We start from the raw sequence: 26,009 nt of genomic DNA, 5'->3' as shown, positions 1-26,009 counted from the left end.
CCCTAGAACGAAGGGATTCTGCTTAATCTTTGGACTGTAGAATGGGAAGGGAAAGGGAAAAAGAGTGTTTTAAGTGGTACATTTGGTCTTTTAGGGTTGTTGGCGGACCCGCCAACTGAACCAAGCATATCAATTTTTGTACCAGCCTACCTGCAGCCAACCAAACCTGTCCATCAAACCACTGATTTTTGGATGGCTCAGTTCAGAGTTCAGATTGATCAGGTGAGTCGGGTTAAATGGTTTTTGCACAGCTCTAGTGGATTATAAAAGACCTCCATTAAAAACCCTCCATAATTTTAGAATTTACAGGAAGGCTCCTGATGACCTTCCAAAAACATAGAAGCTCCCATAGCTTTCAAATTTTCAGAAAGCTTAAATAAATTTCTGTTAAAGCTTGATATACATTGTTGGCCCATAACCTAATAGCTTAAGCTTTTAGGTAAAGTAGTTGTTTAAAATGGTATCGGTGCTGGTTACCAGGAGGTCCTGGGTTCTGGTATTATATATTGCCCACGTTTATTGTGTGATGTTTAAATATTATATTATTCCATGTAAGGGGCATTATTTGTTGTTTGTTCATCTCTCCACTTGCTATTGAGCTGCATGTGCGGAGGAGTGTTAAAGCTTGATATACACTGTTGGCCTATGAGCTAAGAGCTTAAGCTTTTAGATAAAGTGGCTATTTAACATTTTCAAAATCACGAATGAAGCCCAAAGAAAAAAATTGGTAATGCCCTTGAACATGAGTATCAAAATTTTCTTAACACAATGTATGTAGGACCAAGTTGGTTCAATCATATTCCATCAGAAGTATGCATCCAACATGTAGGATGCATTGTGTGAGTCATGTAGAAGTTTCCATGGATATGAGAATTTTAGGAAAGCTATATTCATCACAGCTCCATATTTGAACAGAAGCAATAGGTCTTGGATAAATGCCAATGCAGCTTGTGCTGCACACATTTGGGTGCTGCCATTGATCATCATTAGCTGGCCTCTGCTTGGGATAACATAATTTGTGTGCTACAAGTTTATTCATATTTGAATCATTGATCTCTTCTGCTGGGGAACGTTTAGCGCATGCATGTGCCCTATCTTCTGGAAAAATAAATACTCCATTACTGCATTACATATCATTGTGTGTATTACTAGCCTGCCTGAGCGTCTAATGACTTTAGGTGGTTGGATTTAGAACAATTGACAAGCAATAGTAGCATCCCCCATTAGTGTAAGTTGAATAAAGGCATGTAATACATGGTATCAAGCTTGAGCTTTGGATTTAATTTTGGTGGAAATAATTTCTTTGAGTTTCAAGACTGAAACCACTACCCTACGTGTTTTTCACATTGAGAACATGGTTCATTGCAAAAGAGCCAGCCTTTTTATAACAACTTGAACCCATTTTTCATTTTCTTGTCCTTGGCAAAACCACTGCAGAGGATAATATTAATTCTTGATCCCTGGTGCTTGGTAGGTTATCCTTGATATCATGAATGTGTATTGATGTTTAGAAACATAGGCCCTTCTGATGGGCTCTGCACAAAATTCACAATATTTGCACAAAATTCACGGTACAAGAATGAAATTTCTTTGAGATCCTTAAGATCATGAGTGTGAATAGATGTTTCAAACTGTGATCCCCTTTGATGGACTCTGCACAAAATTCAAAAAGTCAATAGATGATTATTATGAGCGGATGCCGAGAAAATTTTGTGTAGTCTTGGACTACCAACTTAACATGCCAAGTGGTGGTCTTGTTCCACTCAAATTCTGACACGTGTAACTTGGGCCCCATATCTTTGACCAGCTGTGAAAAGAAAGTGAAGAAGTCAGTTATTATGTGGGCCCAAGGCACATGTCTTAGTGTTTGAGTGGAACAAGATCACCACTCCGAATGTTGAGTTGGTAGTTTAGGACTACCAAAAAGTTTCTTTGTTGGTGTGTGACTTGGTACCAAGAATGATGTTTCTTTGAAGAAGACCTCCTCAAGAAGAGGACTATGTGTGACTTAGTTTGAAAAATACCTTGTGTCCTGAATTTATTGTAAAAGGTTATAAGTTGTCAGCCATTTCCTCTCATATTTTATGTGGACTTGTAAAATTAGAATCTAATACTTGGCTATCATATATAGGCTGTCTGTAATCAAATTCCAGTTTAATTTTCCATGTTTCACTGTATTTTTTTCCAGAATATGTATTTTATTTTATTCTTGGGTACTCATTATCCATTACTTATGATATGCAGGATTAAAATGCCGAGACCTTTGTTGTACACCTTGAGAATAGCAAGGAGCTGATGGTAGTTGCCAAAGATAAGTGTAGCAAAAAGGGTTTTGCACAAGCATGTGAAATTTCTTTGAGACCCTCAATTTCATGAATGTGAATTGGTGCGTAGAAACATGGGCCCTTATGATGACAATATCCACCTTTTAAAGTCAACAGATAACTAGAGAGAGAGAGTAGCCAAATGGGTTTTGTATGAGCATGTGAAGGTTCTTTGAGATCCTAAATATCATGAATGTGAACTGTGCGTGCTTGTGCGTGTGTGTGAGAGAGAGAGAGAGAGAGAGCAGCAAAAGGTTTTGTGTGAGCATGTGAAGTTTCTTTGAGATCCTTCATATCACAAATGTGAATTGAGAGAGGGGATTTGTGTGAGCATGCGAAGTTTCTATGAAGGAGTTGAGAGAGAGTAGCAACAAGGGTTTGTGTGAGGATGGGAAATTTCCTTGAGATCCTTCATACCACGAGCATGAATTGAGAGAGGGCAGGGAGGGAGCCAACAATGAAACTATAATATAAGATAAGTTGTGAGCCACTTCCTCCAATTTTTTAAGAAGACTTTTATAAAAATACAACCTTATGCTACTGCCACCATGTATGGACCATATGCAGTCACATTTCAGTTTAGTTTTCCGTGTTTCACTGTCATTTTTGCCATCATATGAATTTTATTTTATACGTTATTACTCTTTTTTCTATTATTTTATGCTATGCAGATTAAAATGCCTGAGACCTATGTTGTACGCCTTGGAAATAGCAAGGAACTTACGGAAGTTGCCAAAGATAGCAACAAGGATTTTGCATGAACATGTATTTAAAGTGGGAATTTTAATCTGATATAGATATATTTAAGCTTGGGTATACGAGAGAGAGAGAGAGAGAGAGAGAGAGAGAGAGAGAGAGAGAGAGAGAGCGAACAGTGAAATTATGATAGAAGGTTACAAGTTGTCAGCCACTTCCTCCAATATTTTAGGTAGATTTTTATAAATTTACAACCTTATACTACCATATATGGACCATATGCAGTCACATTCTAGTTTAATTTTCCATGTTTCACTGTCTTTTTTTCCATCATATGTATTTTGTTTTATTTGTGAGTACTTGTTTCTTTATTATTTATGCTATGCAGGATTAAAATGGCTGAGACCTTGGTTGTACACCTCGGAAATAGCATGGAAATTGCCAAAGATAGCGTAGCAAAAAGGGTTTTGCATGAGCATATATTTAAAGTGGGAATTTTGGTCTGATATAGATGTATTTAAGCTTGGATACAGTAGCTAATACCTGCTGTAACAAGCTATACCATCAATGCATTTTTGCAATGTCTACTCAGTTCAAGAGAAGATCCTTGGCCGTAGAGTTTCACTGGGGTTCACTTTTGGTAGTTGCCAAAGATAGTGTAGCAAAAAAGGTCTTGTGTGAGCATGTATTTAAAGAAATTTTTGGTCTGATATAGATGTATATAAGCTTGGATACACCAGCTGATACGTGCTGCAATACCATTGATGCATTTTTTGCATTGCCTACCCAGTTCAGGAGAAGATCTTAGGCCTTGAGTTTAGTACTGGGTTCACTTTTCTTAGTGCTTCTGATTAATTTTTACTCAAGCTTGTTATTGCATGCAGTTCAGATTATCTGAGCGTTCATTACACTTCTAGCATCCTGTTGTGGTTCTGCTAGTGCTTAGTACTTTCTGTGTTCTGTAGTTCTGTGTATTAAGGTATCATGTATAACTGCAGATGTTTTCTGGGAAAAGGACAGGATATATTTTTGCGCTTGTTCTATGAAAGCTTTAACTGATCAAATAACAGAAGCTACAGGTGCATCAATGCATGATGTAATTATGGGAAGTGAGACGACTGCTCAATCCAAGTTCAAGTCTGAGCTGCATGATCTTTTGTGATGCTGAAAAAAAACTTCAAGGTTGAGTTCACTTTTTAAATTAAACACTGACAGTATCCACAAGTCTAGCTGCAATTAACAACCTTCTTCAGAACTCTCAGGTAGTCTACCTGTGCTTGTAAGTTTTAGCACTTCTATCTCTCTCTTGTTTTTTTTTTTTTTTTTTCTTGTATTATATTTATTGTAAACTTTTTGTTTAGTTGATTGCCATATTTTACGCGGCGTTTGCTGCTATAACTATTTACTTTCATTTGGTACAAAATTTACACCAAGTTTTCAATTTTCATTTCTCCATACTTCAAAGCAAGGTTTGAACCTTCCAAGAGCACACGGTTTCCAACCTTGAAACTTGACTAGCTCGCTTGGTCCGGCCATGTAACTTCAAGTTGGCTGGGTTTGTCTCGGAATGGAATATTTTTGGCTTCTCATGCATGGCGTGGTTGGACAAGTGACGGGCATTAATACGGGTGATAACACATCAAGTTGGAATTGATTTTTTGATACACAAAATGTCAAAATTCTTGAAAAATAGAAGGCAGCAAGGATCGGTCGACCACCCCCTAGAGGCCAATCAACTTGCCTTGCTCTCAGGACAAGTCGGTCGACTACCCTCCAGAGGCTAGTCAACCTGTCCTACTCTTGGACAAGGTCGGTCACCCATTTCCTAAAATCACTTACAAAAGGAGATCCTCCTCTTTTATTATTATTATTATTATTATTATTATTATTATTATTATTATTATTATTATTATTATTATTTATTTCAAAAAATGTTAAAAGAACTTTCATAAGACCTATGAGAGAAGACTTAATTTCATGAAGACCTTATTACTTTAATGCCCTTCTAAAACATTAAACAGTCACAAAATATTAAAAGTAAAAGGAAAAGAAAAGAAAAGAAAAGGAAAGATTTTTTTTTTTAATTGTTATGATTGAATCTGTAATGTAGATTGTCTACCTAGCCTTAAAAAAAAAACAATCAAACCATCTACAGTTCATCAAAAATATTTCAATTTTGGATTAAAAAACATTTTAATGTTTTTTTGAAAATAAATGAAGTCTCGTTTGAAAAATCTATATTTAATTACAACATTGATTTTCTAGAAAATTCTCTACAAAAGTAGAGCCTTGAAAAATTAAACATCTTTCTATCCTCAGACCACTTCATAACTGATTATTTAAAAAAAATATCATTTTTTCAAAATTAATTTGAGAGTTAATTTTTTGATGGGAAAATCAGAAGACGATTTGAAGTCTTTTTAAAAAATGAAATTAAAAACCTCTAAAAAAGGCCTAAAAATCACATCATATGAATTCATTCTAGAATTCTAATCTTCTTGAAAAATACTTGTAAAACGGTATATTTAGTTTTTTATGAAGAAACCCATTAAATCATATTAATTTATCAATAGTCAACTAGGTCATATACATTATTGAGTGTTTTGACTCATCAACAATACTGAAATCCAAGAAAATCTAGAGAAAATGGCTACAAAATAACTTTTGGACTGAGCAATTGACTACGCCTCGTCAATCACCTACATGCATTTTTTGATTCTCTTAAAAAAAAAAATTATGATTCCAATGTATGATCCTTACCTATTCCTATCCTAGATGATATGCTAATTCAAAAATATAACAAGCAAACATCACGATAAGGAGAGAAAACAAGTAAAACTTATCTTATCCAAAGATGTATTTTTGAAAATGTGATGTCAAAACCAAGTGTGATATAGCATAATGCATGCAAGCAATTACTGAAACTACTAGAAGCAACTAAAGTACACGAGAATATAAAGAAATTTCATGGCTCAAATAAATTACACGATGATATCCATATTCACATACAAATTATAGTAAAATTTGGAAATAAATGAAGAAAATTGATAGGACTAACCTAAAAACATGAAGATGAGCATTTCAAGTGAGGGATAGACTTACAATATTCCCAGACAGTTTATATTTTCCTTCAAAGTATGAAATATCTTCCTGTCACCCAAAAACCGAAATTCTCCTATGTATTCTCACCCTAACTCCCATTTGGGCATGCAGGAAAAAAGACCTTTTATGGTTTTTTTAAAAATTTGAATTTCAAATTCAAAATTCGAACAATCATAACAACCAATTACCATTAAACGACGACTTGATTTGTTGCTAGAAACGATTAGGACACATGATAACTCCAAGCTTATCAACCAACCAAATAAAAAAGATTCAAAATTTCAAAATTAGTTGAATCAATCCACCGCTCCTTTGGATCAATCAACTACTATCGTGATGACACCAAAAATCTTCACGTAGATTAACCGCCATTAAGTAACTAATAGACTGGTATTAAACAAAATTTTCTTCTCTCTTTATTTTAGTTCAATTTTTGTGCCATTCAATTAGATTATCAAAACAAGAACTACCCACAAATATCAATTGACATCACCCGCCAATCTTTGAGATTGGAGTCCAAAAAAAAAATTCAGATGCAAAGACACCATTTCGTTGCGATTTATTTTACACGAGTGGTGTTTAAAAACATATTATCTCTATATAACTATTTTATTCTCATTCTATTCCGTTCCATGAACTGATCATCTAAAAATTTAGCAACAGAAAGAATTTTGACAAATGGAGAAGCCTCCCTTCCACACCCATCCCCTCACCCCCCAACAACCCTCTCTCGTGGTTAGGAGTACGGGCAGAAGTCCCAAAAACTACACAGCACAAGACCGAGCAAAGGCCACCCCAGAACAATCAGAGAGTAACAAAAAAATCATTCAGCAAAAAGAATTACTTCTTTTTTAGGGGGAAATAACAGAGACTCTGATACTAGGCCAGCCAAAAATTAATCAGTAAGCGGAAACAATTTTTGTAAGTGAAGAAACAGAGGTAACTCTGATGATGCACGTTTAAGGTAAGAAAGATGTGATTGCTGTCCCAATTCAAATGCCACAGCTACAGAAACAGAGGAGGATATGATCAAAGTATTTAAGCTAAAGCAAACAAATTAATTTCGAGAGGGCTTAAGTGGGGAAGGACCATTGGCTGGTGTTTGCTGCTTGATGTCAGGTTTGGTGAACCAGGTTGTGTACAGAAATTGCTTATGGGACCCAACATGGTTGCATATCAGCTTAAGCTTCTGTCTCTCCCTCATCCATCTCAACACTATTTTCATGTGACTCTTGCCGTTCAGTCCCGTCAAACCTACTTCCTGATAAAAAGTTCCCACTCAGAAAGATTATTAAGTTGAACGCATCACAAATTCCATAGGTGCAACCCGTACAAGAAACAGATAAATATATATCTATATTTTGAAAAAAAATGTGATGCAGATAAGGGGCAAAAATTTGGAGATAATAAACCCAGATTACAAAGATTGAAGCAACATACTAGTCATGGATTTCTTACCAGTGAGTACGAATGTGGATTAGTTTAGTTATTAGTTTGACATTAGTTCATATTATCTCAACTTTACTGCAATCTTTGTAACACTTCCCATACATTTCCTCGTTAAACATGTTAATTGACAACTGCATGTAAGGGTCCCATCCAACTCCCATTCATGTAAGACCCAGATAGATGAACCAGGGTAGTGCCAAGTCATATTATGATTTAAAAAAAAAAAAAGTTGCATCCACCTAAAGCAGTTAAGGAAATGACAGATTCACTATGCTAATCCCAAGCAAATTATTGGTAATATATGAACTTAAATCCCAGAATTTCTTTTGAATGGGAAACACTACCATACTGATGCATTTTGTTACAATCTCATTGTTTCAATTCTGGATCACTTTGAATATCCTCTGATTTCACCTTTCAAAGCAGTGCCTTATGCATTCTTTTTTAGATAACTAAAGAAATATATTGAGAGAGAGATAAGGTAGCAGAGAACCAACAGCAAGGAAAAACCTCTTTTAAACCTAGAACACTACCTAACCAAAAAATACCTCTTTTAAACCTCCTACATAATTGATTGATGGTTTCAAATTAGCTACCTCCCGCTGATCTTCATTCACCTTACTCTTACCCTCATCTAAACAAACTTCTTGACCAGCAGCATCAGATGGCCACAATCCCATGTGTGAAAGAATATCAAATAGAATAACATGCTAAAAACATGAGCAGCGGAAGAAATTTGTACCACCGTCCATTGTACTTGACTTGTAAATATACTACTAAGAACTATTTCAATCTCTAGAAAAAGAGAACTATAATTCTATGAAGTGTCTTCTAGTCTTTACCTTAGACTTGGTAGGATGGACTAATGGAATACACAAGCCCTTTTATAGGCAAGACTAGAACCCTTCACATAACTCTTATGATTTTTGAGCTCCCTCATTAGTTCCATCAATCAAAGAACAAATATGAAGAGTATGTAACATTTTCACTAATAACACTATTAATTCATGCACTCAATGGATAAATAACCACCAAGTGCACTTAATGTGGAATGTAAACAATCACAACTACCACTTAATGTGGTTATTGGAACCATAAAATAAAGGCAAAATGTGAATCACTTTAAGAGAATATTTATAAAATAATATACATATTTCTTACATTCTCCCACTTGGTTCACATAATACAGATTCTTTATCTAAATGAGTCATGATATAAATTTAATTGCATGCACATAATCTTTATTGTGATTGCTCCCACTCACTTAAGTCATACTACACAAGGAACAATAGCGGTAGTGCTTTATTTATCAAACATTCCCTTCTATGTGTTACAATGCATAATACTTAGTAAGTAAACACTTTAGGAAAAACTTTATGAATGATCAACGTCATTGGTCCAACCTTAATATCCCGATGGATATGATGAATTTATCTTTATACGCGTAAAGCTGAATAATTCATCAAAATAACTCTTTGTGTGACAAAATGTCAACAAGTACAAGAAAAGAAAAAACTAAATGCCACAAAGGCCCATATTATTCACATGACCCTTAAACTGCATAACCGGTAAACCTTTGGTCATTGGATCCGCAATCATCAAGTCTGTAGTGGTATGTTCAACTGTAACCAATTTTTTCTTGATATACTTTCTCACACTAAGATAATTTATGTCGATATGCTTGCTCCTGCTTCCACTTTTATTGTTTTTAGAAAAGAACACTGCAGCAGAATTATCACAAAGAATCTTTATCGGTCTTTCTATAGAATCAACAATTTTGAGACCATTGATAAAATTCTTTAACCATAAGGTTTGTGTTGATGTTTCACAGCAGGCTACAAATTCTGCCTCCATAGTAGATGTAGCAATCATTTTCTGTTTCACACTCCTCCAGGATATAGCTCCTTCGGCAAGAAGAAAAATAAATCCAGAGGTTGACTTTTTGTTGTCTACACAACCGGCAAAATCTGAATTTGAATACCCGATTACTTCCAAAAAATCAGTGTGTCTGTAAGTCAACATGTAATCCTTGGTTTTTTAGCAAATATCGCATCACCTTTTTTGCAGCAACCCAATGTTGGCATCCTAGGTTACTCTAGTAGCGACCCAACAATCCAACGATAAAACTTATGTCAAGTCTAGTGCAAACCTGAGCATACATTAAACTTCCCACAGTAGATGCATATGGAATGTCTTTCATCTGCTCCATTTCCAATGCATGTTGGGGTGACTGGTCTTTTCGAAGTTTATCCCCTTTACTATGGGAGCTACCGAGGACTTGCAGTTTTTCATACCAAACCTCTCTAAAACCTTTTCAATGTAAGCCTTTTGAGACAAACCCAAAATTCTTTATTTTCTATTTCTGTGAATCTCTATGCCAATGACATAAGAGGAGTCACCCAAATCCTTCATTTCAAAATTTCGAGAGAGAAACTACTTAATTTCATATAGCAAACCCAAATCATTGCTCGTAAGTAGAATGTCATCTACATACAGGACCAAGAAAATGAACTTACTCCCACTCTCCTTAAGGTATATACATTGATCCACAATATTCTCATCAAAACCACATGAGATGATAACCTCTTGAAACTTTAAATACCATTAGCAGGAAGCTTGTTTCAAACCATAGATTGACTTCTTTAGCTTGCAAACTTTATGACTATTATCACTAAAACCCTCAGGTTGCCTCATGTATACTTCTTCATCAAGATCCCCATTAAGGAATGCCGTTTTCACATCCATTTGGTGTAACTCTAAATCAAAATGAGCTACCAAAACCATGATTATCCTAAATGAATCCTTCTGTGAGACCGGAGAGAAGGTTTCATGATAATCAATGTCTTCCTTTTGAGTGAAGCCTTTAACAACCAATCTAGCCTTATATCGTTCAACATTACTAGAAGCATCGCGCTTGGTCTTAAAGACCCATTTACAACCGATAGTTGCCTTCCCTTCTGGTAATTCGACGAGATCCTAAACTTGGTTCTTATGCATGGTTTCCAACTCTTCTTTCATGGCATCTAGCCACAGTGTAGATTTATCTGCGCTCATGGCTTGTGAAAACGTGATTCGATCTTTTTTAGGTCCAACATCAAAATCAGACTCCGTCAAGTACACAACATAGTCAGCTGAAATTGCAGGTTTCCTTATTCTTGAGGATTAGGTAATGATTTAGTAGAATTTGATTGTAACAATTTACTTGTTACGGGTTGAACCTCTTCTTCGTGAACATTATGTCTTGCCAATGGTTGTTCTTGATGACTTTGCAGTCGATTTTGACCCAATTCAACCAAATGACCCCTAACAGCGTGTTCACGTGTCTCTCCGAACTTAATAGTTCGAGAAAGATCACTTTCACTAGGTTCACAATCCTTAAGAAACCTTGCATTTCTTGCTTCAACAACTCTTGGACTATGAGATGGACAATAAAACCTCAAACCTTTAGAGTTTAGCACATATCCAATGAAAAACCCACTGATTGTCTTAGAATCAAGTTTCTTTATATGTGGATTACAAATCCTCACCTCAACAGGACAACCCCATATGCGTGTATGATTCAAACTAGGTTTTCATCCATACCAATTTTCAAAAGGTGTCATGGGAACAACCTTGGATGGAACACGATTTAATATATATACAATAGTTTTTAGCGCTTCACTCCACAAGGTTAGTAGTAAACTGGAATGAGCAATCATGCTCTTTACCATGTCCATAAGGGTGCGATTTCTTCTTTCAGATACACCATTTTGTTGAGGTGTGCCTGGCATACTATATTGAACAATGATACCTTCTTGCTCAAGGAATTGTGCAAATGGACCAGTCATTTGTCCATTTTCTGTTTACCTACCATAATATTCTCCTCCCCTGTCAGATCTTATGACCTTGATTTTCTTTTCCCTTTGTTTCTCTACTTCTGCCTTATAAGTCTTGAAAGCATCTAGTGCTTCTAATTTTTCATTTAGAAGATAGAGATACATAAACCTAGAATAGTCATCAATAAACAAAATAAAAAAATCACTTACCATTTAGGCAAGGAGTGGAGAATGGTTCACAGATTTCCGTATGTATGAGTTCAAAAAATGTCTAAGTTCCTTCTTGAAACTTTAGATGTCTTGTTGGTCTGCTTGTCCTTTATGCAATACACACAAGTCTCATAATCAGTAAAATCAAGAGTTTTTAGGATTCCTTCATTTACTAATCTCTTAATTCCTTCCAAAGAGATATGTCCCAATCTCTTATGCCATAATAAAGAGAAACTTTTATCTAAAAGGTTCCTTTTAATCCCAACAGTAACATTCAAACATTAATAATTTTGCTCAAAATCAGGATCTAAGTCCAGCTTGAAAAGATTTTCAACTAAAATACCAGTACCAATAGGAACTTTATTTTTAAGTATAGTAACAAAATTTTCAAATAAGAAACCATAACCCATTACAGCCAACCTCGAAACAGAAATCAAGTTTCTTGAAAATTCTGGTATATAAAATACATTATTTAAATCTAAAACAAATCCCAATCGCAAAATTATTCTAAATTTCCCAACACCCACGACCAAGGATTGTCCTTTATTTCCTGAATAGACAAATCGCTCATTTTCCGTTAGCTTCCTTAGGTTGAGAAATCCTTGCATGGTATTAACAATATGGATTGTAGAACCAGAATCAATCCACCAAGAAATTTTAGGAGCTTCTACTAAAAGAAAAAGATTCATGACATACTAGAGATAAGAGTTTACCTTTCTTTTCTAACCATTTCTTGTATTTCAGGCAATCCTTCTTCATATGACCCTTCTTGTGACAAACATTTAAGTGCCTTATCGTCATTTTTCTTTATTGACAATTTTTGCTTCTTATTGCCTTGGTCAAATTTGCTCTTTTTGGTTTTTGACTTCGCATGAGCCACCAAGTGAGCACTTTCTAGTTTGTCATCCTTCAACCTCTCTTCCTCTTGAACACACATGGTCATAAGTTCCATTATTGTCCAATTTTCTTTATGAGTGTTGTATGAAATTTTGAAATGTCCATACTCTGGTGGAAGAGAGTTCAGAATGAAGTAAACCAAAAATGGTTCCTCAATCTCTATCTTTAAGGATTTTAATCGAACCGCTAAGTCCCTCATCTCCATGATGTGATCACAAACACTTTTAGAGTTGTTAAAAGTTTTGCTAGTGAATTTCTTCATTAGGGTACTAGCAAGAGCTTTGTCAGAACTGACAAACTGATCTTCGATTGCCTTCAAAAAATCTTTAACATGTTCATGCTCACCAATCACATTTCTAATGCTCTTTCCCATACAACATTAGACTTAAACGATTGGTTTGCTCCCACCATGCATGCTTATCAAAAACTTCTTGTGCATCACCATCCTTAGAGATAGGTGGTTTCACTTCCTGAAGTTCATAATCGAGATCCATGTACCCAAGAGTAAACATAAAGGAATCCTTCCAATCAAAAAAATTATTATCTTTAAGCATTGGAACATGTTGTGCCTATTAACTAAAGAAAAAACTGCAAAACCAAGAAATGACTTTAATGTTATGAAATTAAATATTAAAACTTTATATGATAAACTCCACCTTTCTATGGGCCAAGGTTGTAAAACACATGAATTTACTAGTAAGACAAATAAATTTAATCAATATGACAAAAGTTACTTATTATCCTAAGGGCAACCTCACCACATTGATAAATTTACTTTCTTATGCTAACTAAATTATAAAGTCAACAACTTCCCTATAGGGCCGGGTCACTGACTTCATAACTTAATCACAATTTTTAATATCAATAACCATATTTTGGAACTAACTTTTAAATTGATTTGCTTTATTGGGATGTTGTGGCTACTCCTGAAATTTTAAATCAAGCCACATGACATTTATATTGACTTCCAAGATTGATTAGTCATAAGAGTTATGCGAAGGGTCCTTAGTCTTGCCTATAAAAGGGCCTGTGTATTCCATCAATTCATCCCACCAAGTCTAAGGTAAAGACTAAAAGACACTTCATAGAATTATAAATCTCTTTTTCTAGAGATTGAAGTAGTTCTTAGTAGTACATTTACAAGTCAAGTACAATGGACGGAGGTACAAATTTCTTCCGCTGCTCATGTTTTTAACATGTTATTATGTTTGATATTCTTTCATTTGGTATCAAAGTCAAGCCTCTTAGCCTATGCTTGATTTGTACTATTGACTCTATTTGGAGTTGTTTTTGGGCCTAAAGTTTTTTCACCCAAATAACTAATCAATCTTGGAAGTAATTATAAATGTCATGTAGCTTGATTTAAACTTTCGGGAGTAGCCACAGCATCCCAATAAAGCAAATCAATTTAAAAGTTTGTGCCACAATATGGTTATTGATATTAAAAACTGTAATTAAGTTATGAAGTCAGTGACCCAACCGGGAAGTTGTTGATTTTATAATTTAGTTAGCATAAGAAGGTAAATTTATCAATGTGGTGAGGTTGCCCTAATGCTCTTAGGATAATAGGCAACTTTTGTCATATTGATTAAATTTATTTGTCTTACTAGTAAATGCATGCGTTTTGCAACCTTGACCCATAGGAAGGTGGAGTTTACTATATAAAGTTTTAATATTTTATTTCATAACATTTAAGTCATTTCTTGGTTTTGCAGTTTTTTCTTTAGTTAATAGTGCACAACATGTTCCAATGCTTGAAGATAATAATTTTTCTGACTGGAAGGATTCCCTTATGTTTACTCTGGGTACATGGATCTCGATTGTGCACTTCAAGAAGTGAAACCACCTACCCCTAAGGATGGTGACGCACAAGAAGTCTTTGATAAGCATGCATGATGGGAGCAAACCAATCGTTCAAGTCTAATGCTATATGAGAAAGAGTATTAGAAATGCGATTGGTGAGCATGAACATGTTAAAGATTTTTTGAAGGCAATCGAAGATTAGTTTGTCAGTTCTGACAAAGCTCTTGCTAGTACCCTAATGAAGAAATTCAATAGCAAAACTTTTGACAACTCTAAAAGTGTTCGTGATCACATCATAGAGATGAGGGACTTAGCGGTTGGATTAAAATCCTTAAAGATAGAGATTGAGAAACCATTTTTGGTTCACTTCATTCTGAACTCTCTTCCACCAGTGTATGGACATTTCAAAATTTCATATAACACTTATAAAGAAAATTGGACAACAACGGAACTCATGATCATGTGTGTTCAAGAGGAAGAGAGGTTGAAGCATGACAAACCAGAAAGTGCTCACTTGGTGGCTCATGCGAAGTTAAAAACCAAAAAGGGCAAATTTGACCAAGGCAATAAGAAGCAAAATTTGTCAATAAAGAAAAATGACGATAAGACACTTAAATGTTTCTTTTATCGCAAAAAGGGTCATATGAAGAAGGATTTGGGTGAAAAAACTTTAGGCCCAAAACAACTCCAAATAGAGTCAATATTACAAATCAAACATAGGCTAAGAGGCCTGGCTTTGATACCAAATGAAAGAATATCAAACAGAATAACATGTTAAAAACATGAGCAGTGGAAGAAATTTGTACCTCCGTCCATTGTACTTGACTTGTAAATATACTACTAAGAACTACTTCAATCTCTAGAAAAAGAGAACTATAATTCTATAAGTGTTTTCTAGTCTTTACCTTAGACTTGGTGGGATGGATTGATGGAATACACAGACCCTTTTATACGCAAGACTAGGGACCCTTCACATAACTCTTATGACTTTTGAGCTCCCTCATTAGTTCCATCCATCAAGGAACAAATATGAAGAGTTTGTAACTTTATCACTAATAAGACTATTAATTCATGCACTCATTGGATAAATAACCACCAAGTGACACTTAATGTGGAATGTAAACAATCACAACTACCATTTAATGTGGTTATTGGAACCATAAAATAAAGGCTAAATGTGAATCACTTTAAGGGAATATTTATAAAATAATATAAATATTTCTTACAATATGATCCAACAATTTTTTAACATCCTTTTCTTTAATCTCTTCTGCAGGCAAAGCAGGGATAGGCAAAATGCTGTCCCCACTCTGCTCGATACTTCCCTATTCTGACTTGCCTTTATTGCAACCCAAAATTGAACACTTTCCAAACATTTTGTAACTAACAAAGTGCTTCAATCTTGAGAAGACAGAATGCAAGCAGACACACGCCCATTGTCCAGCCAAAATTGAAAATCTGACCCATTGATTCTTGAACTGAGATTTCTCTTCCAAAAGAATAAAAACCCTTCCCCAATTTTTTCAAATGCAGATTGGAAGGTTTCCTTTCTATCTGCAGAGACTGGAGGATATTGTCCTCCATATCTCTATAAACCCATCAATGAGGAAAGAGGGAACTGAAAAGAGAGGGCAAAGGCAAGAAAGAGAGTAGAGAGCAGTAGAGTTGATCAGAGAGTGAAAGCACACCTAAAACTTCTTTTACAATAATCATTCCTTATTTATTATAATCAATTCTAAGCCTTATCTCAGTATAGAAAAGTTTACATGTCAAAAGATCTTAAGATTCTTAACACGTGGACATGTTCTTTGTCCTGAGCATACATACAATAAATTCAAAACAATTTAAATGAAGTTCACACAGAATCCAATATAACTAGATAAAGGATGGTTAGCATATTATTGGCTTGAAAATATGACATCAATGGATATGCAAAATAAATGATGGAAAACATGTGCAAGGGTGTCAAACGGAAAACCTCCTAGTTAAAATAAAATGGGTAAAAGAAATTGGAGGCAATAATATGCTTTATAGATCAACTCGTAATGCAACAAGCTAATACATGTGAATACTCAGAAGTTTAATTAAATGGTGCAAATTAAACATGCACTCATTGTCTGAGTTTCTTCAACACTTCAGAATCTTGAATTAACCTTCAAAGCATGGGTTACAGATTGAAAGAAAAAGAAAGCTATCACATCTCGTCTCCATAATTTACATGCTTAAGAACATTGCTTTTTCCCATAAACATGCGACAATCTGTGTGTATAAGAGAGGGAGAGAAAGACAGAGTCCCTGATCAACAATTGATTTTTCTGAACAGATAGAACTCTTGAGAGTCAAAAATGATGTTCAATAAGACTGGGCAAAGAACTGTAATATATAGGCATAATTAAGAATACCCAATATGTTCCTCAGCCTAATAGCTTCTCTTTCCTTCCCCAAATAAATAACTACTCCCCAAGGGGGATGGAAAAAACTACATCTTCATCTCATCTGCAATGATATCAAGATTTAAGTTAGAGCCCCTGTAACCAATTATCCCTAGATCTTCAAATAAGTGTCATAAGCAATTACTGAATATTTTATTGCTGTAAGAGAGATTTTAAAAACCAATATGCCTCATCTAGAAAGCTAAAATTCTTTGAATTGGTAAAGTCTACAGTTTTGAACCTCAATGCCCCCATACTTCTAATTAAAATTAAAATTATAGCACAAGATACGTTTGGCCTGTGCTTTGTCCACTCTTCAAGCCCAATGGGCTTTCAAGGGAAAGGGTGTGAGAGAGAGATTAAAGCTATTCCTAGAGGGTAGAAGCTCACCTAACAAGCTTCAACTTTTAGGTGAATTGCTTCTTTGACAATGGCTCAAAGATTGAATATAGAGTTTAATTCAAAACAAAAGATAAAAGGTTTCATTTTCCAAGAATACAGTAAACTTCAACAAATTGATCCTAATTCCAAAGTAACAAAGGTGCAACTTCAGAGTCTTGCACAAGTCATATTCATGTTTGGTCCCTACATTTCCATGAATTTATGGAGGGTTGAAAAGAGTGTGATTGCCATCATCTCATTTGGAAAGAGTGTCCATTATTGCTTCTAGTGTTATCCACCTACACCTGTTTCTCAAACTTGAGAGTGGTGAATCAAAGCTCAAAACCCAAAATGTATAGAAAGAAAATTTTGTGTTATTCCATCAAGCGTGGAATAGGATAGCAGCAACATTCCCATGGTGAAGTTTGGAACATTGGAGTAATCATTCTTAACCTATTCTAAGTTATGAATTAATAGAAATCTTTTGCATTGTTGTTTGTATCAAATCCGTATGCTATGACGATTCTATGCCTATGAATAGGCATTTTGTGAACCAAGCTTAACCTTAATTCTTAAACCTTTTCTTTTATACTTGGCAACACTTCCAATATTTTTACGGAGGATTGAGGAGAGTAGTAGCTGCCATCATCTCATTCGGAAAGTTTTCATTGTTGCTATTAGCGTTACCCACCAACAACCTGTTCTTAAACTAGAGAGTGGTGAATCAAAGTTCAAAAAACCAAAATGTGTAGAAAGAAAAACTCAAGTTATGTTTGGTTCATGGAATGTCTATTCCTATGAATAGACATTCCATGAACATTGGAATAGGATAAGATAGCTTACAAAAGATTGTCATTTGTCATTATGAAGTAACTGACAATGCAAAAGTTTGTGTTATTCCATCAAGCATGAAATAGGATAAGAGTAGACATTCCCATGATGAAATTTGGGAACATTGGAATAATCATTCTTCTATTATAAACAACAACAAAAAAACCAAACCTTAAGTCCCACTAGGTCGAGTCGGCTATATGAATCATTTTCCGTCAATTTACGCGATCATGGACCATTTCTTTTGACAGATTCAGGGCTATTAAATCCTTATTATCTCCTTCTAAGTTATTTTAGGTGTACCCCTACCCCTTCTACTACCCTCCACGGTAACTAACTCACTCTTCCTCACTGGCACACTATGTGGCCTACGTTGCAAGTGTTCATACTATTTGAGTCGTCCCTCTCTTATCTTATCTTCTATAGGAGCTACACCTAACTTACCGCGAATATGTTCATTCCTTAATTTATCTTTCAGTGTTATACCACTCATCCATCTAAACATTCTCATTTCGGCAACTTTTACTTTTTGGATATTCTGTTTATTTATAGCCCAACATTCTGATCCATATAGCATAACTGGTCTTATAGCCTTCCTATAAAATTTCTCTTTTAATTTTAAGGGTATTCTACGATCACAAAGCACACTTGAAAAAGTTCTCCATTTTACCCAACTTGCTTTAACTCTATGCATTACATCATCTTCAATTTCTCTTTCAACTTGCATAATAGATCCAAAGTATCGAAATCTACAATTTCTTTATATTTCTTCATCATCAAGTTTAACTTTGTCTCCAATATTCCTCCTATCATTACTAAAATTACATTTAATATATTCTATCTTGTTTTACTTATCCTAAAGTCTCTAGATTTCAAAACTTCTCTCCATAATTCTAATTCAGCCTCTACTCTACCCCTAATTTCATCAATTAATACAATATCATCTGCAAACAATATATATTATGGAACTTCATTTTGAATACTCATAGTTAGTTGGTCCATCACTAAAGCAAAACGATAAGGGCTCAAAGCAAATCCTTGATGTACACCTATGGTAATTGGAAATTCTCTAGTTTCTCTATCTATAATCCTTACACTAGTCATTACTCCATCTACATATACTTAATGATATCAGCATACCTACTACATACACCTTTTTTTCTAAAACCCACCATAAAACTTCCCCAAGTATCCCATCATAAGCTTTCTCTAGGTCAATAGATACCATATGCAGGTCCCTCTTCATTTCCCTAAAATTTTCCATTAATCTTCTTAAAAGATATATAGCATCTGTGGTAGGTCTCCTAGGCATAAAATCAAATTGATTTTTTGAGACCTTCGTTTCTAACCTTAATCTTTGTTCAACTACCCTTTCCCATAGCTTTATCGTATGACTCATAAGTTTAATTCCGCGATAGTTATTACAATTTTGAATATCTCCTTAATTTTTGTAAATAGGTATTAAAATACTTTTCCTCCATTCATCTAACATTTTCTTCATTTTTTATAATTGTATTAAATAAATTAGTTAACCATATTATTCCATTATATATTTATTTCTTAATCATTCTTCTATTATGTTAAGGATTTATAAAAGAAACTTTTGCATTGTTGTTTGATATTAAATCCGCATGTTATGACTATTCTATTTCTAGGAATAAACATTTTGTGAACTAATCTTAACCTTAATTCTTAGACCCTTTCTTTTATACTTGGTAACACTTCTGATATTGATTTTTTTTTTTTTTTTTGTTGAAGTCCATTCTTAGACTATACTGCTATCCTATAGATTTAAACATCTACACTGTCTGCAATCAGGTTTGCATACGAGTGGTGTGGATTGAAAAGAACCTAGTTATGCATGTAATGAAATTAAAAAAAAAAAAAAAAGCAAGAAAATCAATCCATGGAGGTTTCCAGCAACTTCTATTACACAAAAAATAGGAAGTTGAGATGGTAACTGGTAATCCAAGCTTCCATGCAAGTTATTTGAGCTTCACTCACTCTCTAACTTGACATGGCTTGAGTCTACTTGATTTTTTAGTCAAGCTTGACCTACTTGAGTAGCTTTAGCAAGTCGAATTTCACTTTTTCAATGCCATTTGCAAGTATTTGAGCTTTCTATACTTTTCCTTTTCATGTTTTATAACTGATAGATTCTAAATTTATATTCACTATTATTTTATAATCAAACTGGGTTTAATAAAGTCAGCACTTAAATTCAACAATTATAAGATCAACCAATTTGAACTGAGTTTCTGGTTGTTTACATTTTTCAAATCAAATTGAGTTCAAATGTCTGACACATGTCTCAACTCGGATATGACTTTGTTTTCTTCATTTCCTACGTTCTTGACTTTGGGCTTTCCCGAAATTACCAATATTAAGAAAATGAAAACTAACAATTGATAAACCACTTTGCGTCGAATTTGTATGATCCCAGTAAGACATATAAAGATAAGGAGAGAGGGAGAAGGAGCACCTTGACGCGTTCCCAGGTGTCTCCAATGGTGAGAGGACCGTGTTCCCTGACGATGTCGAAGATAGCTCTTGTGATGGTCTGGGTTTGCTCTGGAGTAGTTTTGAGAGCTGCTGGTTTGAGCTTGGGCTTTGATTTCTTCGCAAAGTACCTGATTGCAGTGGCGAACATACCGACTTCGTCTACAGTGTCAAGAAGGTTTCATCAGGAAAAATGGTGATACAAATCAGATTTCATCGAACAAACAACGAATTACAGAGAAGGAATATGGAGTAGAGTTACCTGGGGAGATGGTTTTGGCTGAGACGGTTAGATAATCACTCACAGGTTTCACAGAAAAATAAGAGGAAACCCCGTTCGGTTGCCCGGGGGTTTAAGCTTAGGGTAGAAAACAGAAATGTTAAATGGTTCATGGGCTGTATGAGGACTGGCTCGGGTCATCAATGACCCATTTATGAAAAAACTGACCCATTTATGTCCGATCCATATTATATGGATTAGCTCATTTATCCAATGAATTTAAAAAATAAAAAATATATTTATTTTCTTTGCATTTTTTAGTATGCTTGTATAACCTGCTGACGTCGGAAGTCAATTGAAGCAACACGATGAAAACAAAAGGAAAAAAAATCTTAGTATAATTTATGGATGGAGAAATGAGTTTAAGAGTTTAATTATGTGCAAAAAAAGAAAATGCTCTTATAATGTCCATTTAGAGAATAGTTATTATCATTAGTTGGATTTTTATATTAAAAAAAATTTAATTTTTTTAAAAAATAAAATGAAAAGACATGTCTTATGTGTCTTAATCATGTAGACTTTAAATATATATATATATATATATATAATTTCATTAGTCAAAATAAATTCGATTTATGGTCAATTATTTTAATCATTTGTAGATATTAAAAAATATATAAATGTCTAAATTAATTTGATTGGTTAAAATTAATAAATCAAATACTAATTGTTTTAATGGGCTCATTCAATTTTAGTTTTGACCTATAAATACCTTATGTGACATTTCTAAGGGAACCTCGAAAAAAATAAAAAATAAATAAATAAACAAGGAAGAAGAATTGAGAGAACAGACATACATCGATATAGTTTACGCTTTTTGACAATTTCTATAGTCGAGAAAAATCAACAAATTACGGATTGTATTTGGACATTCCATTCCTGACAAAAACATCCATCATTCGTGATCAAGTTTGTGTCCAAGAAGATTGAATACAAATCCATCTTTGGACTTAACTAAATTTGTTGTCCAGAAGATCCACGGCGTCTAATTTGGGGATACACTCCTCGAACCCTCAAATCAACAAATCCACTTTTAAGGAGATCGAATCAAATGAATTTCTTATTCTCCATTGTAAAAATTCACGACAATTGTACCATTATTTTAAAATTAAATATTTGTACAAAATTTTGGTGTCTTAATTTCAAGGTATGAATTTTGTTGTTACAAATTTTTGGCATATTCGGTGGGACAACTATGTCTCTCATCTCCTTCCCTTTCATAATAAATTTTCAATTCTACTTTCCTAGATCCAATGACTCCAATAAAGAATCAGATTAACAAAAATGTAGCTACTACCTCTATAGCTCTCGAGTCTATAGGTGATAATATCAACACTTTTAACAACTCAACTTTTGTAGGTCCGCTCACTTGTAGCAAAGCAAGTGCCTTGGTCTACAAGGTCCTTAACAAGTTGAGACCGAGCCAAGACATACAATAACACTTGATTTACTTACCCAAAAAATGTCGAACTTGAAAGTTTCTCTAATCTCCGAACAATCCAAGAGTGAGAGTAGACTGTCAATCCATATGTTGAAAGAATACTCCTCTGAAAACATACAGTTTGAATCGTTTCTTGGAAGCCCTATAAAAGAAATCTATCCTACACAAATGAGCATCCCCTCATTTGCTAATGTCATGCCTGTTATGGTGACAGGTACAACTACCATATAAGAGAAGATTGCAAAAATGAAGAAAAAGATCTCACTCCTTACCAAAACAGTTGAAGACAAAGATCTTCAAATTTTCTCGCTCATAAACAAGTTAAAGGCATAAAATGTTGAACCAAGCTAAAAGTCAAAATTTCCCCTTGGTTTCGCTCCTAACAATGTTGTTAATAAAAACAAAGGCAGGGAGAAGGAAGTCCCAAAGGCTTCTCAATGCCTAATTATTTATCCAACAATTATAGGATATGATAACAAACACAATTTGGGCATAGTATAGTAGTCCATCTCAAAGTTTCCTTATGTATTCAAAGCCTTACACAAAACGTATCAATAGCATAAAAATGTCAAATGATATTAACTTCCAAAACTTAATCAGTTTGATGGAAAGGGCAACCCAAAAGAACATGTTTCCCATTTCGTTGAAACTTGCGAGAATGCTAGAACTCGTGGTGATCTTTTTGTTAAACAATTTGTCTAATCTTTGCGAAGAAATGCATTTTATTAGTATACATATTTAGATTTTGAATCCATTGATAGTTGGGATTAGCTTGAGAATGAATTCTTAAACCGCTTGTACAGAACGCATTGCAATGTTAGCTTGATGGAACTAACAAACACTACGCAATGGAAAAATAAAGTTGTCGTGGATTATGTCAACATATGATGTGCCTTAAGTCTTGATTGTAAAGAGCAGATTTCAGAATTTTTGGTTGTAGAGATGTGCATTCAAGGCATGCATTGGTAATTGCTATATATTCTCAAAGGAATTAAACCAAGCATATTTGAAGAATTAGCTGCACATGCGCATGACATGGAGATATGTATCTTGAGCCATGGTAATCAAACTCCTCTTGTGGTTGACCATAGGAAGGAAAAGAAAGAAGTAAATAAAGATATTAAATCTTCGATGAAAGACTCAATGGTCATAAACACTACTCCTATCAAGATAACAAGGAAAGGCAAGAAAGAAGAAAAGGGAACTGCCTAAATGGTGAAGGGAGACGCCTTAGATTAAAGGAACATGGAGAGAAATGGTACCCTTTTCCTGACTTAGACGTTCTAAAAATGTTTGATCAACTATTGAAAAATAAATTCATTAAGCTTCTAGAGTGTATATAGCTTGAAGAAATGGGGAAGGTAGACGATACAAACTATTGCAAATACCGTCAATTTCTTGGTTATCCTTTTCAAAAATGTTTTGTCTTCAAAGACCTTGTCATGAAGCTTTCCAAGGACATAAAAATTGACATTGAACTTGATGATGTTGCTGAATCTAACCATACAACTTGTAATAATCCCAAAAATGATTATACAAGATTAGTGGGGTGATTCCAAAAATTTTTTTTTTTTTAAATTTTTAAATTTTTAAATTAATTAATTAATTAAATTTATAAAAAAGAAAAAAATAATAATAATTAAAATTTAGTTTTATTTTTATTATTATTAATAAAATATTATTATTATTATTATTATTATTATTTTATATATATATATACCTTCCTGAAGGATCTAAATCCTTCAGGAAGGCCTAAAGGAGCTACGCAAAGAGCTCCCCCCCCCCAAAAATCCTTTTCTTGCTCCTCAGTCTCTCTCTCCCTCTTTCCTCATTTTTCTCGACGGATACTCGCCCGATCGGGAATCAGGAAATATCGCTGGACTCCATTTTCCGCTGCCGTCATTTCTATCGGAGCGGATTAGTTGTAGGAGCGGCGTAGGCGTATCTCCTGGAGTAAGCTAAATTTTCACTTTTACCTCAATTTCTTGTAAATTTTAAGTCCAATTGATGATCGGACACTACCACGAGAATCTAGGGATAATTTTATACAAGTCTAGCGGAGTGGATTTCTCGTACGGTCGTCGTAGGCATAACCCCAAAATTAGGATAAAGGGGTTATTAAGGGGCTAATTATTATTTAATTACAGTTGATTTAAAAATGTTAGAATATTGGGCATTCTGAGGTTGAAGTAGGGTTTTTGGAATTCGAGGCCCGGATGAGCGTCGTGGGTATAATTTCGGGACCCCGCAGGCATAGTTCAGAAAACCAAGTGAGGGTGTTAAATATTAATTTAAATGTTAATTCAGGGTATATGGAGCCTAGGGAAGGTTATATGGGTATTATTTTGGGAAATGAGTTAATTAATCTGGGAAAAACGCGAATTGCAGGATTTGAGTTTCGGGCGTCAATGGCATAGGATTTGAGTTTTAATGAGACTCTTAGTAAGTCAGGTAAGAGAAATAAATTATAGCAGTATTTTTATATTATTGATTGAATGAATATTTGAAAAATAAAGTTATAGTGTTTTTCCTTGTGAAATTAATATATTATGAATATTAGGTGAAAACTGTGTGGCATATGATGCGTAATGAAAATGTGGAATATAATGATGAGTAATTTCTGAGAAAATAATGGAATGAGAATTATTGATATGTTAGTGGAAAATAATGAAATATGGTATTTATATGTAAATAGAAATTATTTCTATGAAAATGAGATTGTGTAAATTACTGATATGGGTATTTTGAGAAATGTTGAAATACGTGAAACACGATATATACTACTATAAGATGATAAAATGTGCATAGAAAATGATGAGAACATTTTTATTGAGATGAATTGAGATATACTGATATGAGATTAATGGTGCATATGGATATGAATATATTGAAACGTGAAAATGAGAACGTGAATTCTAAAATGTATATATTGAAATGTGAACATAAGAAATATGAATACTGCAATATGGAATTGAAATGTGATTATTGAATTGGGTATACTGAGTGTGAATATTGGGAAAATGTGAATATTGCAAAGTGCGACTGCTGCAATGAAATCATTGAAATATGATTGATGAAATGTCAATACCGCATAATGATTGAGGGTATGTGGTAATGATAACCCTGATGGATGGTTATAGAAACCCTAATCATAGGTTGTGATATTAAGCACGATACTGTTGTTAGTGGTGTAGTGCAACCACACAGACTCTTGGAGCGTGTGGCATGATAGTCGATTGAGCTATTTAGTAGAGTTGTTGTGCCTCCTGAGTCTGGATTAGGGCTATAGGCCAGCCAGTCATACTATAGTTGTGAGATATGTGATATGATATTTTGATCTAATCGGGTTAGCCAACCGCGGTTAGATCCAACTTTCGAGCCGCACAACCTTGACCATGGGGGGAAGCATGGCATGGAAAGAAAGATCCTCAGGGTAGCCATGAGTTACAGACGCGATGTTGGTACTAGATACCAAGGATACTCATGAGCCGAATAGTGAAATGGAAACGGAAAGTGAAAGAATGATAAAATGGGCTAAAATGAGAAATGAAAGAAATATTGGAAATTGAAAATAGAGAATGATAAAATTGAAAAAATGGATCTGTGTGAGTTAATAACATAAATAATTGAGGCGAAGTAAAACTCCCTAATCTGGTACAGAACCTCAACACTCCGTCATATGAGACATTAAAATCTGGCCTTAGTCCACTCCGCACTTTATCCACAATTTTCACCAACTTCGCATCTTTCATTTGAGCAGCCTTAATCCTTTCCTACAAGGCGGGTTGGATTACCAGATTAGCGATGAGTGCCTGGTGACTTCCCTCTACTAATTCCACACCAAATCTT

The 26,009-nt window shown here is 34.5% G+C and overlaps 1 protein-coding gene across 1 annotated transcript; it reads right to left on the bottom strand.

The window, feature by feature from the left end:
- Positions 1-6,948: 6,948 nt before the first annotated feature.
- On the bottom strand, positions 6,949-20,884 carry LOC131146861 (uncharacterized). Its single transcript, XM_058096679.1, has 3 exons — positions 20,702-20,884; positions 20,423-20,601; positions 6,949-7,383 (listed from the first exon to the last, which is right to left on the bottom strand). Exons 2-3 carry the CDS (start codon positions 20,588-20,590, stop codon positions 7,180-7,182), a joined length of 372 nt encoding a protein of 123 aa, XP_057952662.1. The 5' UTR covers positions 20,591-20,601; positions 20,702-20,884; the 3' UTR covers positions 6,949-7,179.
- Between the last annotated feature and the right edge of the window lie 5,125 nt (positions 20,885-26,009).

This window comes from Malania oleifera, chromosome 1, assembly GCF_029873635.1.
Source record: "Malania oleifera isolate guangnan ecotype guangnan chromosome 1, ASM2987363v1, whole genome shotgun sequence".
Classification (NCBI taxonomy): Eukaryota; Viridiplantae; Streptophyta; class Magnoliopsida; order Santalales; family Ximeniaceae; genus Malania; species Malania oleifera.
Note: the sequence above shows the minus strand (reverse complement) of the source record. Positions and strands in the feature narration are given on the sequence as shown.